This window comes from Lepeophtheirus salmonis, chromosome 14, assembly GCF_016086655.4.
Source record: "Lepeophtheirus salmonis chromosome 14, UVic_Lsal_1.4, whole genome shotgun sequence".
Lineage (NCBI taxonomy): Eukaryota > Metazoa > Arthropoda > Copepoda > Siphonostomatoida > Caligidae > Lepeophtheirus > Lepeophtheirus salmonis.
Genome location: NC_052144.2, coordinates 18,398,613 through 18,417,602, shown reverse-complemented (window position 1 = coordinate 18,417,602; position 18,990 = coordinate 18,398,613). Strand labels below are relative to the sequence as shown.

General features: G+C 27.9%; 1 protein-coding gene across 3 annotated transcripts in view; it reads left to right on the top strand.

Annotated features, from left to right (window-relative positions):
• LOC121129190 (probable 4-coumarate--CoA ligase 1) overlaps window positions 1–18,990 on the top strand; it is a 292,268-nt gene that overhangs the window by 117,518 nt on the left and 155,760 nt on the right. For all 3 annotated transcript variants that reach the window (XM_040724873.2, XM_071893293.1, XM_040724874.2), the window contains 2 exons: window positions 6,706–6,895; window positions 11,387–11,502. In XM_040724873.2, the coding sequence (XP_040580807.1) occupies window positions 6,706–6,895; window positions 11,387–11,502 (306 nt within the window). The remainder of the gene's footprint in view (window positions 1–6,705; window positions 6,896–11,386; window positions 11,503–18,990) is intronic.

Sequence of the window (18,990 nt, the reverse complement as noted above, 5' to 3'; positions counted from 1 at the left end):
TATAGTTGCAGATTTTAACAGGTGTCTTGATTTACTAGTATCGTATGTATCATTCCTTGGGTTCTTTATATATATATATAGTTCCTTGTTACTTACATATATTTATATCAGATATTTTTATGAAATTAAAAGGTAATAGTTTGTTCATTATTTATGTACTAGATTAGTTTTTTCTTGTTGTTGCTCCTGACATTAAGTAATTAAAATTATTTATAAACTCGTCTGCTTCATATAAATGCTTAGAGAAGAAAAAATATGCAAGTTAACTGTCGTTCGCTCATCTTACTTATTATGCTCAAAAGTCCTTTGTCTTATTCTCCCTTTATTTTTTTCTACCCTAAACCTTATAGTCTCCTCAAAAACGTGTGCAAAGATACATACCAATATGCATTCAGGATAATTTTTAAAATGTTACGGTTTATATTTTTTGTTTAATATGAAAAAATAGTTTGTTTGACAAAAAAATCGTTTTTAGTCAAATACTATTTAAAGGCAAAAAAAAAAAAAAAAAAAAAAAATGATATCAAAACAATTTCTCGAGCCTTACTAAGCTACATGAAAAATTTAAGCAAAATCAATTTATTGGTTTGGGTGTGATTTTGGAAAAAACATATGTGTACCCACACAGATATTTGCATTTAATATATAGATAGTATAATCTATCTCAAACTTCAAAGATATAAGTTTTTTTAGAGGATATTTTTGAAAGCAGGTCATATTGACCCTTAAAACTAAAGAATAGCACAAAAAGTAAAGGCTACACAAGGGTTAAAGTACTTGTCACAAATTATATCACATCCAACATTTACACAATATATAAATAATAGTGGGTAACAATTATTTGCACAATCATATAATATGTAGATATGTACAATTTAGAGTGACTCTTATTGTGTAATTGAAAAATAAATGTGGTTGTTTTTTCATTCTCTCACTCTTGCTTCTAAAAGTAAAAATATAATTCCCTGCCAAAATAGTAACAATGGAGTGGCATTCAGAGGCGTATATTAAGCTTTTGAGTAAAGTTATAATTTCCCCAACATTTGCAAATGTTTTTATTTTTAAAAACAAATGAGAAGTAGAATAAATGTAAATTCGGCTACTAGTTTGAAGAGATGAGTGTACCAAATATTGGTTTCGTTCTGTAGATATTGTACTTTGTAATATCTTAAATAGCAAATAACCTAATGAATGTTAGAAAGGGTTGAAATTTGGAACTAAAGAAACTACTAAACCAGTAAGGGTTTTGATTATAAAAAAAGTTGGTATTTTGACTCTAAGTTATTATAATAAATTGGAGATATCTAATTTACTATTTGCTAATTTTTCCAAATAGGGCAAAACACAAAAAAAAGCGAGTGTCACTATTAATGAATGGACTAAATATTTTCCAGAGCCGAGTTTTTATTAGGAAGTGGAAGAAATAAAAGCTATATATATAATCAAGGGCCACCCTATTCAATATATATATATATATAAAACATACATTTATGGATAATGCATTTGGTAATAAGGTTTGATTGATTTGTGTATGTCGTTTTATGCATACATATTTTACATATACCTTTCAACAAGGAGATTCATCACCTTTTATTAGGGAGAAAAAATAGAACGTAATTGATAGAAAACCCCTAACAAAACCTAGGCTATAAACAAAGTACAGCATTGCACTACGTTTTTTATTTATTTGACAAGTAAGTAGATAATTTGGGGTTTCCGTAATTCATTAATCAAAATTTATTTAATGACTATAAGAGATTTTACATAGTTTGTAGAAGTCCAGAAATATGTTACTTTGAAGGCGAGACAACATTTTTTTTTGATAGGAGTAATGTGACTATTATAATTGTTTATTGATATAAAAAATATAAAGTGTCAGTATATTAAAAAAAATGAAAATCACGAAATATTTGAGAGGAGAGCAGCCTTAGCCCCTGTTTAAACATTTCCAATTGATACAAAAACAATTTTTGGATTATCGAACATTAAGTTTCGTCCATGAAATCAATATTGTAGTAATAGGGACTGATGGCCACTGATTTTAATTATATATAATATAATAGGTTTAATAAAAAAAAGAAATCCATTATCTTTCCAATAGATGGCTTTAATATTGTGTATCTTGTATTATGGTAGTGATATCGGTTTACGCTAGACGGCGTTTGAAAGATAAGATTTCATACTTAAAAAGTTTTGTGATTGTTTTTACGTAGTATAATTTGAGATCTTGTCAAAGAGAAAACGCGCCTCATTTTACAGTTTATCTGCAAACAAGGCAAACCCGAAAGTCAAGCAGCAGAAAATGTGAAGTGTGTTTTCCTGATATCAATCAGGAGCAATTTTGGTTTCATGGAATCTGCTCTGGTAATTTTGATGTCAAAGATGCAATGGCAAACAAAAAAAACAACAACCAAAAAACAAGTATTTCTTTTTACTAAACTTTAAAGCTATTATCCATAATTTGATTTTGTTATAGAAAATGATGCGACACAATATTTATACTATGTACTGCATAAGTCTTAACCTTGAAAATAAAGGAATATGTATGAGATAGTTCCAATTCAGTTTTTATGAATTTTGATATTTTAAAATTTGGGTGAATTACAAGGGAGAAATAGTAAGGCAGTTTACTTAGAAAATCAATACACTATTGAGAAAATCATATACATATTAATGGTAGCCCTCAAATACAACCCAAGAACTATTTTCGCCCAATTTTTGAGAGAATCCACTTGGAAATTTTGGCACCCGAATGATATCGAAATGATATCATTATCAGATAGGGGCATCCCTAAAATATATACATATATTAGTGCTGGGGTGGTATAATAAACTTATGGTTTGGTGTACGCACCACGCTTCACCCTTCACTGTACGTGCTTCAGTACTGGCTATTAGTAATTTTTTTGTATTCATAGAATTAATTTAGTTTTTCAAATTTTTTCGATATTTTATTTTTTCAATCATTTCTTTTCTGTATTCCTAAATATACTTAACTTATTTAAAAAACAAAGGTTAATATTAGATGTACACAGTTTATATAATTCTATTATTCATTAATTTATATATATATATTTTTTGGAAAAAGATGAGCTTGTCTGCATTTTCCGGTAATAAATAAGACCCAATTAGCATTCACAATATCGCCAACTGTCGAAAAAATTATTTCGCTTGATACAGATGTATTTTTCTTGTTTTTCCTTTTTATTTTCGTAAAAAGGAATGATTATTTTACTCCGATAAAATAAAAACATTTGAATCATAAGATATATATTAAAAACTTGGTTTACACTATGACATATCCCTTTTTACATGTGGATATGTGTACAAAAACGTGTAGTACGAAAAATATAAAGTTTCAACCAATGTAATTTAGTAGAATCAACATTTTTATTTCATAAACCCAAAGTTTTTCTATACTTAATTAGTGAGAAACAACTTAAATATATTAATCATATTGATATTAGTTCATAATGCAACTTAAATAATATTGCCCGGATTTTATGATTAAAAATTTGCTGGTAATTGAACAATAATTCATGTACACTTTACTTATTTTGCGTTAAGCACACCTGTTTTTCTCATTGGATGCAATACTGCATTAATAAATTACGATTATTAAAGAAACAAACATGATGTATAACTTTTTAGGTAATAAATACACAAAAGGAATTGGAAGTAATCTAATATATCAATTATTTAGACATAATCAGACTGCCTTCTACAAGAATATCAATAACAGATCGGTCCAACATTATTGCATATTAAAAAATGAACAAACTTTTGCTAATCAATTATACATTCCCTACAGCGTTTTAACTATGGTTCAAGGTCTAAATTATACCTTTTTTATGAGTTTTTGTTTCAAGTAATTATGTTCCTCTCTTTAAGAACTTCCATAATATTTTTTTAAGTTTAGATAGATCAAATAGTAGATAAGGTCTAATTAAATATATAAAGAAAGGAATATTGGAAATTTTTAAGTTTTGTTGAACTATAATCGAATAATTTTGAATAAAAGTAAGTACTTCTGTTTTTTTTTAAATGACTTTTTTTTTTTATTAAAACATAATATTTTTGAGACATTTATTTTGTATATGGTCTACAATTAACAATTAAAAAAATAATAAGATTGATAAAACGACTACGGGAATAGGAGAAGATAAATCTCAACTCATTTGAGTTATAATGACAATCAGTACTTTGAATGATCTTGAAAGTAGATGGAAGAAGGTCTCATTATGTGGAGGAAGTTGTGAGTTCATCTCTAATGGAGTATTTGTGGATGGAGAAGATAAAATCTCACTACCACTCTTTCTTATATATATCATGATATCTTACTGAATTAGAGACAAATTCACAACTTGCAATAATATATATGTAATTAATTCCCTTTGCTTTAGCAAAGTTATTTTCTTATTATTAAAAGATTGTAATGATTAAATTTCTATTTTACAATTAAACTGTCTTTAATTTTGAGATAGAACGAGAAAATATGACGTTGTTATTAAAATTACTAACTGTACCATTTGTTTTTAGAAAATACATTGATTATATTTTTTTAATATATAAAATCATTTATCATGTTTTTTAAATAATATTATTCTAAATATTAAATTTCATATCTGCAGATCAAATAGAATAAATATAGAAACAAAAGTATTGGAATTATTTTTCTTAATTAATCAGTGAATTAAATATTGCAGGTTTGTCTCATTCACCTTTTTGTAATAAGTGGATTTTTTTTGAAAAAATGATATTAATTTTTCTTACCATTGTATCTTAATCTACAATATATACATTATACATATATGTATGTTATTTGAAACATTCAAAACCTTACAACGTGATCTTTATAGCTTTTGGTAACTTTTTCATAAAAAAATATATATGCTTTGTGCTTGTGTAAATAATATTAATATATTTTAATGAAATTTCACATATGTTCAATAGGACCATATATATATAGTATTAAAAGAAGGTTTAGTACAATCAGTTAAAATTAAAGGCTCTATCCCCACCCTAACAATGTGTTCTAGTATTAATAGAAAATAAAATACTTTCATCAAATGCAAAACTTCCAGCCAATGCTGGAAAGGCCTGGACAAAAAAAAAAGTGTTTTCAACTATGTTTTCCCCCAAAAAAATCAACTTTCGAAATATGATTTATCGACATTTTTTGTTTCTGACACACCTTAATATATGGTTGTTGTACAAAAAGTTGAGTTACAAAATATGGAAGAAACTGACCCAATGAAATGTGGCATAACAAGACCGCCCACCACCACTTGATTGTCCATTTTGAACCCTCCTTAAATATACTCCCATCAAGGGGCTGTCCATGATGCTTTTGGTGGCTGGAAGGCAAATCAAATGCCCTTACTGCTGTTTCATTCATCACCAAGGATCTTTGTCGGGGCCTTACAGTGTTGATCTTAAATAACATGCCAATCACGTAATTTTGGATATAAGAAGTGTTATTTGATGATTAATGCACCCGTGGGCGTAATTTTTTGATGTGCCATATTTATTCTAGTTTCATATTTAGAAGCTTCCATATATTTTCTTTCGACGTTTTGTTACTGAACGAACAATGTAGTAGCAGATGGCGTTCTGCATAAAAAATTGAACATATACTTAATTCTAGGTTTTTACGAAAAAAACATTATGTCATTCGAAGTAAAAATTTAAACATAAAATAATAACTCAATTTTCATGCATCTTTAGTTTCTTTCAATATCTGTCATACAATAGTTTAAATTCACTCTAAAATGTATTCCAAAGTATACATTTCCTTAAAAAAATCAACCATTATTCTTCGCCCCTTAAAGTGAGAATCAGTCCAATATAAAGTTGGAAATAAAACACTAATGCACATTCAGCTAATTTGAACATATTTTTCATATAGATAGTAGCACTGACCTCCAATAGGGAAGTCCTTGGATAATTGAAATCCCAGCTTTTTGTAACATTTTATTTTTCTTTAATATGAAAAAATCTCGATCCACTAAATTTACTTTACTTTGAGATATTGTGTAAAATATATTTTGTCGAAGTTTAGCTTGTCCTGATTGTAAAATTTGCATTTTAAAATATGTATCTATATTGTGAGTGATGTATAAAATATGTCCTGCTGGTGTTTATGAATAAAAGAAACCGAAAGTAAAGGTGGTGATCCTAAAACTTTGAATAAAGGCTTAGCTGTCATGACGACTTATTAGATTAGCTGAAAGCAGACGTGAGTGGAAGGAAACAAGCACGAATCCCACTCAGTATATACAGTAGGTGAAAGCAAATTGTCCCGTTTTTGATACTATGATTTAAATTAACCTCATCAAGAACGACATTTGTATATTAGGAGTGGTTTAAAAAAAAATATGATTATACTTTTTAATATCATGTGTATGCAGAAAGTCCATCTTTTCACTTAATTGTGAGAATAGATGAAGGCGAAAAAACTATAACATGAGCAGAAATATTATTTGATCATTGTTGTATTTTTTTTATTTTTTATTTTTAAATAAATTAATTTAGATTAATCAGATTAAACTCTCCGTCGTTCTCGTTCATTGAGCATACAACAAAATATGTTGTTGCAACTAATCCAATTTTTCCGTGATTTATCAAAAAGCTATGATCTGTATTTGTTAAAGTTTTGTTTAATTGCTTGATTTGCTAAATCAATTTTGTTTTGTTCTTCTTTAGGTTTGATCAACTTATTGGAGACTCAATCCACTGTGCCAATTACTTTTTCCACATGACAGGATTTTACAACTTTGCTCTTGGAAGTATTTATGGGATATCAATTTATACATTATCTGAATTCTCTGAGCAAAACTTTCTTGAAGCTTTAGTGGATACTAAGACTGCTTCCATTTCATGCTACGCCTGGCAGGTACGTACACATTTATGTGTTACATTTTAGCACATTATTAGTTCACTATTACATTTGTGTTGATTTGTTTCCTTACTTTTTTTGGGGGAAAAAATCCTTCTCAAAAATTGTAATTAATCCATAAGATTAATTAAATCTTATGTTGTCTAAGTAATTAATATTATTTTGGAGAAAATGAGTTCTAACCAAATATATAACGTTCAAAAGATATATCTTTTTTATTAATAGGTACGTGATATATCTTCATATTATAGAATAGACAACAAACATATATTACATATATTGAAAAAAATAATAATAATAATCTGTTAACATAAAAAGTTCATTGAAGGATTTATTCAAAAAATAAACCTCATAATTAATATCAAATGCATAAAAATATACTATATCAATATGTTGTATTCAATCATTTCACAGATAACGAAGCGACGCCGTGGAAGCAAAGTTGTTGATATGCAGTTATTAAACAAATTTCATACTATAAATCTTAAGGAAAATTCATTTATCTAGGACATTAACTCTCCATTAATTTCTTTGAAATCCTAAAGTAAATTAATTAGGTATTTTAAAAAAGTTCTACCTGGACCGGTCTCAAACAAAAACTTGGAATATATCAGTCCCAAAATAATCATTTGGATCAATCATTTTTTTAAAATTCGGCTTACAGAGATTCAATTGATGAAATATTGATAACATGTGTTTTCTAAAATTGTGAACATCGGCCCTAAAAGCTCATATGAAATTCCTATAGTAATCATTTTTTATTAATTATACCCTTTTTATATTTCCTGTAACTGTTCTTATGTAATAAGGGAAAAGAAATTGAAACGTAACCATTTTTTTTTGTTGTCCACCGAATCCTAACAATGATAAATATATCCATATTTAAGGTAGAGCATTCAACTTTAACTTTTATATAGAAAACCTACCAAAATTGATAAACGCAAAAATATTTGTTGGAATAGAAAATAGATTTAACATTTACTAAGAGGTTGCGTAGTAATAACGTTCTTTGTGCTTATTATTCTTCATCTCTCTTTTCTTCTTTTTTAAAGTTTCAACTTCCAAGATCAATTATAACGTCAAATGAACTATTTCTTTTTTTAGAAAAAAAATCAAATCCAGAAAGAGTGTAAACAATGAATGATTAATATTTACTACTTTAATATTTTACAATGCACAAGAAATAGTATAACAAAGAATTAAAGAAAAGCACGTAAATAAGAACATAATCTAGTGTTTAATAAACTGGGATATCGAAAATGGAGAGAATAAAACATAACTGTCGTAAAAAGAAGTTTTTTGTTCTAATACAATTTGGTTTGTTTATGAAGATGAAAATTATAAATCTAATTTTTGAAACATTGATTTTTCTTGAGTCATTCTATTTGTTGTATAAATAAATTCTAAATTTTGCAAATTACTAATTGCCAGAATAAAAGTCGTACTTAATTATTTTCGGGATTTTCAAGTACAAACAGGATTGGCTGTGAATAAAAATAAGACCTCAATTTTATCTTTGGGCTCCTGGAAGCCTGAAGAGGATTTTAAAGTCGGAAGTTAGAAATATAGAAGAATGGTAGAAATTTTGGGTATCAAATAGAATAGTAGTGGTATTCATAAAGATAACTGGAACGAAATTTGGACCTCCGTCAACAAAATAATTTATTTTTGGAAAAGATTCAACCTTCAAAAAAGAGTTGACTTTTATATCAATTTGGTAATATCTTTAATTTTATATAAGGCAAGTCCGCAACTAGCTGAAAAAGCTATTCTATCAGAAGACAAATGGCTTAATTATATCGAAGCCATAAAAATACCTTAATCCATATAGATGGTGGAGTAGCCCAACTATCATGTATTGTCCCGAAAATTTACTCCAAAATTTTTGCAGATATTTCAAGAAATCCAGCAGTAGAATGGAGAAGAAGTATAACGAACCGAGAACTGTACATTTGGCTTATGATGGGGAATAATTTGACCAACAAAACTACATATTAATTATACTAGGCCCTGCAAGGACTGTGAAAAAATATATAATAGCAGACTTAATGCGTTTGTGGACTGCCCTGCCATCTATATCCTAAAATATTTTGTATCCACAAATCTAAAAGGGCTGACGAATGGGGACGAAAAATATGTTCAAGGTTTTGTTCTTTTTGGAATTTCAAGGAAGAAGGGTGGCACTTATGAGGTAACAAGGACTTTGCAATTCCTAATTGTAAAGCCCTCATTGCCAGCCGACTAACTATCAGCCTGTTCGGGAGGATGAGTTCAGAGGTAACATCTTGGCAGCTTCAGCCCCCTATGTCTCTCTCACAATGACAATTCCTAAATGTGAGTCATTTGAATTTTGCACGAGAAGAAATACGGTACCTTCCATCAACTTGATAGAATCATGGAAGTATTTTAAAAAGGGTTTTAAAAATTTTTAACAAATATTTATCATAATTTTTAATTTGCATGTTTACTGTTTTTTTTTTTCTTCAAAGATTGATATTTAGTTGAAATTCTACCCCGGAGCATTAAGTATAAACTATAATGTTTATTTATGTAATTTTTTTATGCAATTGCTCCGGTTTATTTATATATATGTATGTTCTATATAATATATAAACCAAATACAGAATGTTGAAAACATTTTCTTTAGCAAATTAGGAACAATTTTCACCAAAAAAATCTCGCATAAATTAGTGTTAACATCATAATACAGGTATACTCATTTACAATTTTTCAAACAAGAGTCACGTTGGGACATTATTCTACTTAGAATATTGTCTTACTCAAACGCTGTCAAATTATTTATTAACAAAAAATTGAACTAATTTGTAGTTGAAACAGTTAACAAAACATTTAATATCGTCAAACAAATTAATAATATTTTCAATTTTGATACTTAATAAAAGTTTTAAGGATATTGATATAATAATTATGGTACAATCAAGTCGAAAGTATTATTGTGTTTTTATTACTTTTGCTTCGAGAAACATTAAAATGATCTTTATAATGAGATGTTTCTGCTTTTGTAGCTTACAAAGGAATGTTTGAAAATTGTTTTTTTTTCTAAAAAAAAAATAACAAAAAGTGGTTATGCATTGGAATATTATATTTTTTAGATCAAGAAATTTTAATAAACTTTTATTACATTCATTTTGCTAAGGTGTTTATTTTTTTTATTTTTGTAAAAAATAAAGTTTTATGTCTTCACTTTACAACAAGTTTGAATTATTAATATTTTGATCAAAAATGATAAATAAAATAACTTAAAAATACGGGTTTTATTTTTCGTCATTGTTTTGATAAAACATGGCTTTTTTTCAGATTAAAATAAAAAGAATATACAGAAATAATTGCATGTAAAATTTCTATTATTTGCATTTGTCTTATATTAAGGTCCTTCAAGGCAAGCAATAGACAGTTATATCAAGTAAAGAATGACTTTATAAGTGAACAATTTAATAAATTATTCATGGTGATTGAAAGTATGAATTATATTATGTTTTTGAAAGCTCGATTAAGGAAAAAATATATGTCTATTGGAAAGAAAAAATTTCGATAAGAAAGACATAATTTTTTCCTTAATTATGTAGTTATAATTATGTACAGTTATAAGAAATATCAAAGGGGTATAATTAAAAAAAATTGATTAATATCGGAAATATAATACTTTGGAGTTGATTGTACCATAATTACTATATCAATCACCTTGAAACTTTTATTAAGTTTCAAAATTGAAAATATTACCAATTTATTTGACGATATTAAATGGTTTGATTTAAAACTATCATCATTTGATTAAAATCGACCGATTAAGATAAGCATAAATATTTTGTTCCGAATTAAATGACCTTTTATCAAAAGTAAATATATAAAAAAGATCATATCTTCACTTATTAGTTCAATAACATCAATGGTCTTAAATAACAACAATGAATATTAATTTGTTGAAACTTATGTACGAAGTCATTAGATGAGAAATGATCTAATGACATGTTACTTTCTCTAAGCTTTACTTGAGTCCTAAAATTTACTTTTCTATTATGCGGGATTAGTCTAAACCCTTAAGCAACGCAGTAGATTTTTTTATAAATTTGTACAGATCATATTGAAGTTATTTATAATTGATACAAAATATGGAATATTTTGACTAAATTTTGTAAATTATATATCAAAGAATGGTTAAAACTCTACTTTGGGGTATCAATATTCCATTAATTTTTTACATTAAGGTTTAAAAATATATAGTATCAAGGGAAATTTTGATTGCGCTGAAAAAAAACCATGCGGAAAAGCAGTTATGGTTTAAAAACTGCTCAGACTAGAGCATGCTGATATAAATTACGTAGAAATGAACAACTACCTATTTGTTTAAGGTATTTAAAAAAAACTCAACTCATATTGTGTAAATGCACTCATTCAAATTTTGGAAAAAATATGAAAAATTGTGTTTTTTAAATACTATTAAGCATTAATTTTAACTCTCTTTTTCAGATTCGAATTCTTTCACAATCTCCTCTTGTATCTAATTACGATCTAAGCTCCTTAAAAGTACTCATGACTGGTTGTGGTCTCCTTAGTTCTACAATTAGAATGGAAGTACTTGACAGGTAAAAAAAAACCATTGAAAAATCATTATTTAGTTTATTTTTCTTCACTTACACTGAATTTAATAAAATTTTTATAAATGTAATTTTTATTCTAAAAACTAAAATTTTATCAACAAATTGTATAGTCTTTTGAGTTTTTGCTAATTAAATACTTTTAAGCAAAAACTTTAGATTTAGGGAAAAATAAACAAAATTTGATAGCTTTATAAATAACTTGTGAGTGAAAAAATATATTGACATGTTTTAAAAGATTTCGTGCTCATTATATTATTTACCTTTCTATTTCTTGTTCGTGTGTCCTTTTTTTAACTTTGGCATCCAAGGTCAAATATAATCCACTATGTGTTATTTCTTTTTTTACAAAACCTCGATCAAAAAGGGGCAAAACAATGAATGACCTAAAATAAAACTTAAAATATTTCGTAATGGACCAAAAATAAATTAAATATTGAATAAGGTTGATAAATCTTGAATTTTTGTTGTGGTTGGAACGAAATATACTTTAGAATAAGAATGTATAAACATTATGAAGAACTGGGGTTTTAAGAATAACGGATAGTGACTAGTTCATGAAGGGTTCTTCAGGTAAATCAGGACTACTTTTAACTGAATCCTGATCAATAAGGGAAGCAAGTATAGGTTTGAAATTTTATTTTCAAGTTCTAATGATACAAAAAAAAAAAAATCATTGAATGTGTCTCCATTTTCGCCAATCATTCGCTCAATACGAGGCCTAAAGTATTTGTAGGCCTTGAACAAAGGAGATTTTATTCCAGTACTTGATGATGGAGGCCTTCAAGCAGTCGATGCTGTTATGTGAATTGACACAAAACTTCCTCTCTAACTCTCCTAAAAAAAGTAGTCGATGGGATTCATTTAGGTAGAGTTTTAAGACCAGGTCTTGTGGTCACTGGATCTTGCCAGCCTTGTGCGAGGGGCTAGAACCTTGTTGAAACAGGGACTCGACCCCATTGGCCTCAGCTTTAATCTAAAGTATTACTTGGTGAAAGTAGTTGAGGGGCATGCCACTACGGTTGCTCCCAAAGACTTTAAGGATCATGATGCTGGCTGGAAACTTGACAAGGAACGTTTTAGGCATACAAGAAATATGGGAGTGCGTTTTTTATCATTCGGATACTTGTGGGCTTTATATACCCCTTCGCCTTCAGTAATTGTAGACGTCTTATATGAATATTGAATATGTGAGCATCTTCATGCACACTAGAGTTATAAAACATGGAGTAGGTAGATCCCTAAAATTAGAATATGTGTGACTTTTTATTATTTTCCTTCTTAACTGCAGGAAAGTCTTAGTCCTCCGAAATTCAGGTCATATTTTATACCATTCTACTTATAAGTTATACGCACTCATACAATGTTTTAATTATAAAAAAGTAAGCCTATAATTTTAAATTTTTTCAAAAGGGTAATTTAAAGTGCACGCATACTAACATTTACGTAAAATAATAAATGAAAAAATTTCATTTTATGAGATAAATAAGATTAATAGAAGTAGTAATCTATGATTAAGAGAGATAATCTTGAAAACCTCCAACTAAATATTCAATGACATCTTAAAACTTATTTGACATCTTTTTGGAAGTACATAATCTATGATAAACCTTTAATTAACTATGTATACAGCATGTTCAATGATCTTAAAGTAACAAATGAATTGTTTCTCATTTATTGTTAAATTGAAAAAATAAATTATTTGGCAGGATACTTTTGAAGTTAGCCAAGAAAATTTATTATTTCGGACTTTTAATTATAATGAAATAAATACAGTTTGCAATCAGATAAAATAATACTCATGTTGTTGATTTCGGTAATGCTGGATTTGTGTAGGAGGGAGAGGAGAAGGCTGGAGCGAGCGAGACATACTGTGTTACCCTTGTTAATATCTAATGATGTAAATCCGATGTTTTTTTAGCTGACCTGTTAATTAGTAATTCATAATTTTCTTTTCCTTAGCTCTTGTTATTATTATTTAATTCCTGAGTAGTGATCTTCCTTTTCTAAATTGATTCAATTATATTCAAAACCTGATAGAATATTCGTGTGTGCTCAATAGTTGACGGAGAGTAACCTTAAGGATTTTTTGAGGAGTTATAATTGTAATTCCTTGTTGGTAAAATTGGGGATCGACATCGGAGTAATTCTGGCAAATATCATTTTTTACATCATTTTCTCCATCCCCTCTAGTCACAACTACTTGTAGCTGATCTAATGAAACGTCATGTGCATTATCCTTTCTCTCCTCCAAAACATTCTTCAAATTGTCAATGTTGCCATGTTGATTTTAGTTTTTTTTTTTTTAACTTGGCCATTCTAGACTGGATTTTAATTACTGTTCATATCATATGGCTGCTATATGCTTTTGGGAGAAGAAAAGGAATCACTACTATAACGAGGAGAACATCCTACATTTAAAATAGTATTTGTCCAAGAAAAATATTATAATTATATTAAAATTCATATATTTTTATCTGATTATGTATTTTTAAATCAATTTACATCACATATTGACGATAATTCTTCTATTAGAAGGATATGTGAACATCTCAATGACTTATTAAATAATGAATAAAAGAGAAGAAAGAGCACGCCCATCAACTCCTTTTCCTTTTTGAATTGCTATACTCAGTTTTTTTTTTCTTTACACAGATACCTTCTTTAGATATAGGTATAATTAGTATGAAAGAAAATAAACATTTTTTTTTTTGAATGACCTCCCTGTCTTGAGTTTTTGAAGGGGAGGCAATTTGAAAGAAAAACAAAATGTTCAAAATTTATCATTTCTTAAAAAACAAAGGAAATATTAAAAATTAAGAGGTAGCAAGTCATATAAATATATAATCTTGATTTTGTAACCTCTTTGAGAATAGAATAAAATAATCATGGACGTCTCCTTCCTTCAAAGACATATTATAATTAATGAATTAGTAATTATATAAGTGTATAAACGGTATGTATATATATATTATGAATAATTATATCTTTATCAACTGTCAATCCCACAAATCAATATTTCTTTAGAAGCAGAAAATAGAAAAAGTAACATTTGAAAAAGATGATACCAACTAAAAAGTAGTTGGTATCATCATGTCTATTTTTATTATTTGTTCTTGCTTCATACGCTTTATCATTATTTTATGTGAGTTCATAAAAATCGTCTTCAAACATTTTTACGTTGAAGTAATTTCTATCCTTCTATTGTATATGACGTACTTACCAACTCGAGGGTTGAAACCCAAATTTTCCTTACTCAATTTTTTTAAATATCAGTTGTATTGCCTATATTCTATCCTGGAAGTCCAATATTTAATGTAAATAAATTCAGACTCTTGAGAGGAATTTTTCAGATCCATTTTATTGTAAAAATTGGGGGAAATCCCATAATTCACAATACAAGAATGGAGTGTAAAAGATTCATCATATAAAATAAATATTTGAGTTACAACAATTTGCCTCTCACCCCACCAATTATAACCCATCGAACCTATAGACCTCTTTTGATCTCAAAGGGTCAATATCTCTTTTTATGAACTCATTCAGATTTTCCCTTGATCTAAAAAAAAACTATTAAGCATGTCAATTACTAAAAAGTTTGAAATTTTATTTATCGTAGCTTATATTCTTAAGCCCTAAGTTAGTTAAATTCCTTTTTATAACATGGTTACTGAAAATGTACAAAAATAACCCAAAAAATAAAACGTATTCAATTACAGTATACAGCTTATGATAATAAGGTCATTTAAACTTTGTATAATTCTACTAATTATTACATCTATTTTGCACTCTAAATTTTAATTAAAGTTCTAAAAATACTTTTATGTACATATATAAGAGATTGAGAAAAAGTATATTCATATTGTTAAAAAGTCTTAAAAATGGCTTTCAAAAAGATTTGATTTGTTATTTTCATAGTAACAATATTAAATTTTTATCTTTGATAAAAATTTCAATGAAATATTCCTTACTTTATCTAAATTTTGGGAATCCAATTGGTGGCATAAGTTTTGTTAAGGTTGCATGCGAAACATACTAAAAGCTTCAAAACCTCGGTTCTTGCATTGAAAAAAGAAATAATCCAAAACAAAACAAAACATACTTTACTTAAATTTACCAAAATCCTATTAAGAACAACAAAATATACGAATAAATACTAAACAAGACATTATCAAGATATATAAAGAAGGGTATAAAACCAAATTTATTGTTTTTGGAGTATTCTGAAAAAATAATAATAGCATTATTATTCATTCATCTTGGGCTGTATAATATCCCAGTTCATTAACAGAGGGTTAAATAAAACTATTCATTTCTATAATACATTAATTATTATATAAATTCAGCTTGTGCGTTTTTTCTATCTGCTATAATTTGTATTTTTCTCTAAAAAGAAGGAAACACTAATCTTTATCTGATATATGTGGGTATATAATATGTTCATTCGAGTACATACTTTCAGAGAGATATCTTCTTAGAAAGGCCTCTGCTTTGATTATATTATTAAATCTTATTATATCTACCAATGTTATAAATCTATCTATTTTTTCTGCTTGAAATCCCATTTTCTAACTTTTTTATCTATGATAAGAATGTATTATACATGGTATCTACCTAATCCAGGGCTAATGATACTTATATACCTATATGTATATGCTTCGATATGGAAGGAATTAATTATTATTTTATGAACATGACCGGGTTTAATGTAATTTTTTATATCCTAAATGTTTTTTGTAACGACTCATTAGCTCAGAGAGATTATTAATCAATTAGTCACTGTAATTCATTAATCATTTATTTTCATAAGTAATTGTTAACTATATATCTAACAACTTTATGAAAGGGAAATATATATTTGAAAACCATCAGTAAAAAAAAAAAAAAAGAAAATTGAATGGTTTTACCTTTGAAACACAGACAAGTACACAAAAAAAAAACAAACAATTTTTCTTAGGTTTCTATTTCCCTTAAGGTATTGATTAATTAAAATATGCGTTGTCACTTTTTGTTTTAATTTTTTGTGATCATTTACTGTAAAAAATCAAATACTGCCATAATTTACCAGACATGACTACACCAACCACCAAAACAATAATAAAAAAGAATCTACAATTTAATTAACCTAAGAAAGAACATTCTGGGATTTAAAAAAATATTTTGCATTGTTGAAGAGAAATATTTTATGATACTAAAGTAACCATCTTTAAGATTTTATAATAATATGTCTTATTAATCTATACTGTGTCGTAAATTTTGTAGAAATTTGCCAGTTGACATATTTTTGAAGGTTAGCAAAAAGGAAAAATTGATTCTGCTTCAGTTTTTTTTTTTTTTTGTGGACTTGGTAAAATATATATGAACTTGGGACCTTGGATATTAGTATTTTTAATGTCTTTAGGCCAAAGATTCAAGACGACTTATTTATATTCACAAATACTTTTTATAAATAAATAAGGGATATAATTTGAAAAGTTGCAAATTATTGTATAGTTCAGGTGTAGCTCCCATAATTTTTTTTCACTATTTTATTATCCTTATCTACATTTTATTGCCAATACTTTTCAGTATGCTCCTGAAATATTAAATCAGACTATATGCAATTCGTATCGTTTATTTATCATTTATCGTTTATTTATCATTTATTGTTTTATATATAGCATTTTTTTAATCAAAGTTTAGTTAATTTAATTAACTGCTTTGCTTATAAGTGTAGTTCCTTTGTTTTTTCTTTTTGATTTATTGGATTTTTCTTTTTTTATTATTTGAAGTAATTCTTTTTTTTTTTTTTTTTTCTTTTGCTAATAGTAGTGGAAATATTAAAAATTGTGATTTGTTTAAAGTTTAGTGTCTTGGATCCTAAGGAAACCCTTAAAAATCCTAATTATCAAATGGACTTCCCTTTACGATCTTACACCCCGTGAGGGTACCACTCTTCTTTACTTTTTACATTTGGACCAGAAGAATCTCAGCCTTCTACTGAAATTCCTGGTCCGAGTGTTCTGGCTGGCTCACCACCTAATGCTCAGGCTTTGGTCATTCCCATCGATGACTCATCTATGTTAATCTTGGTGGAGTCTTCCTCAATAAGGATGATTCATATTTCCTCAAATAACGTACACAAGGAGGATAGGTACGTGGGCAACATCTCATACCACTTTAAATCAGACATATAAGAGATTTTTCAAGTTAATGATTATGGATCAGGATAAGTCTATCCCTGATTTGAAAGAATTTCTTTACTTCGACATTGCCAAAATTGCCAATCAAAGCTAAATCTTCCTTCCTCTGACCTATGTCATCGAAGTTCAGAGAAGACCTAGGAAAAACTCCGATTGGCTTAACAAAACCGATCATTAGTAAATTAAAGAACTTAACTGATTGCATCTATCATCAGCAAAAAAAATAAATTATGTTGGATATAAATTACCTCACTAGCGCTTTGGAATTAAATAGAAGGAAGACATTTCGCTTGGAAGCTTTAAAGTGCAGAATTTGGAAAGTTGAAACTGGCCTACTAAATGCTCTGAGCCTCGTTACAGATGGGGCAAGAAAAAAAAAAAAGAAAAAAGATTTGTACCCTCGGAAGCTAATAAAGCCAGCAATGTTGATCATCCTGCTCTTAAAGCCTTGATGAAGAATTAGGATCTTAATGATTGGAGTTTGAAGTCGTTGCTGATTCATCAAAAATACCGTCTTTTTCCCCGGTTAAATGTCAAATGATAAAATTAAACTTTTTCAAAAATAGACAATACTGTTCAAACTTACTTCTTTTAAACATACCACCATGCTTTGCAATAATGATAAAGTTAAGATTGGTGGATATCAAAGGCACATTTACAGCACCCATCAAAAAGTGGCAGTCATTGACTCAGTTAGGTCCTATGCTGAAGCCCTGATCACCCTCTCTTAAAAAAAAAAGAATTCAGGAACAGCAGGAAAATTGGACAGAGTCCCCTGTTCAGTTAAGCGTGGATTCCTTGGAAAATATAAGGAATATAAGATTCATTCTCTCACCAACTCAACCCCAGAATCCCCAGCCAATGAAAAGTAATTTTTGCTCAGAAAGGAAGAGAAAAGGCAAAAGAAACGAAAAATATTATTGACCAAATCGCAACATTGAACAACAATACTGCCGTTTTATACTTCTAATAATAATAATAGTAATTTTCCAAGTTACAAAGTTTGCTATCATATGAATAAAAGGTTTAATGATATGGTGTAAACCAAACCCGGTGGACCTCAATATTAGCGGAAAGTATTTTTCAAATATTTGGAAAACCTTCGAGACAGAAAAAAACACATCTAAGGATGCAAACAGGGAAATTTATTGATTTTCGAAAATAAATATCTGAAGAAACCTGTATTTCTTACTTAAAGTTAAACAGTTGCCTTGACTGTTTTACAGAGACTGTACAAATTTTGCTAACATTGGCACCTTATAAAAAACTTTTAAAATAAAAAAACATTTTTACA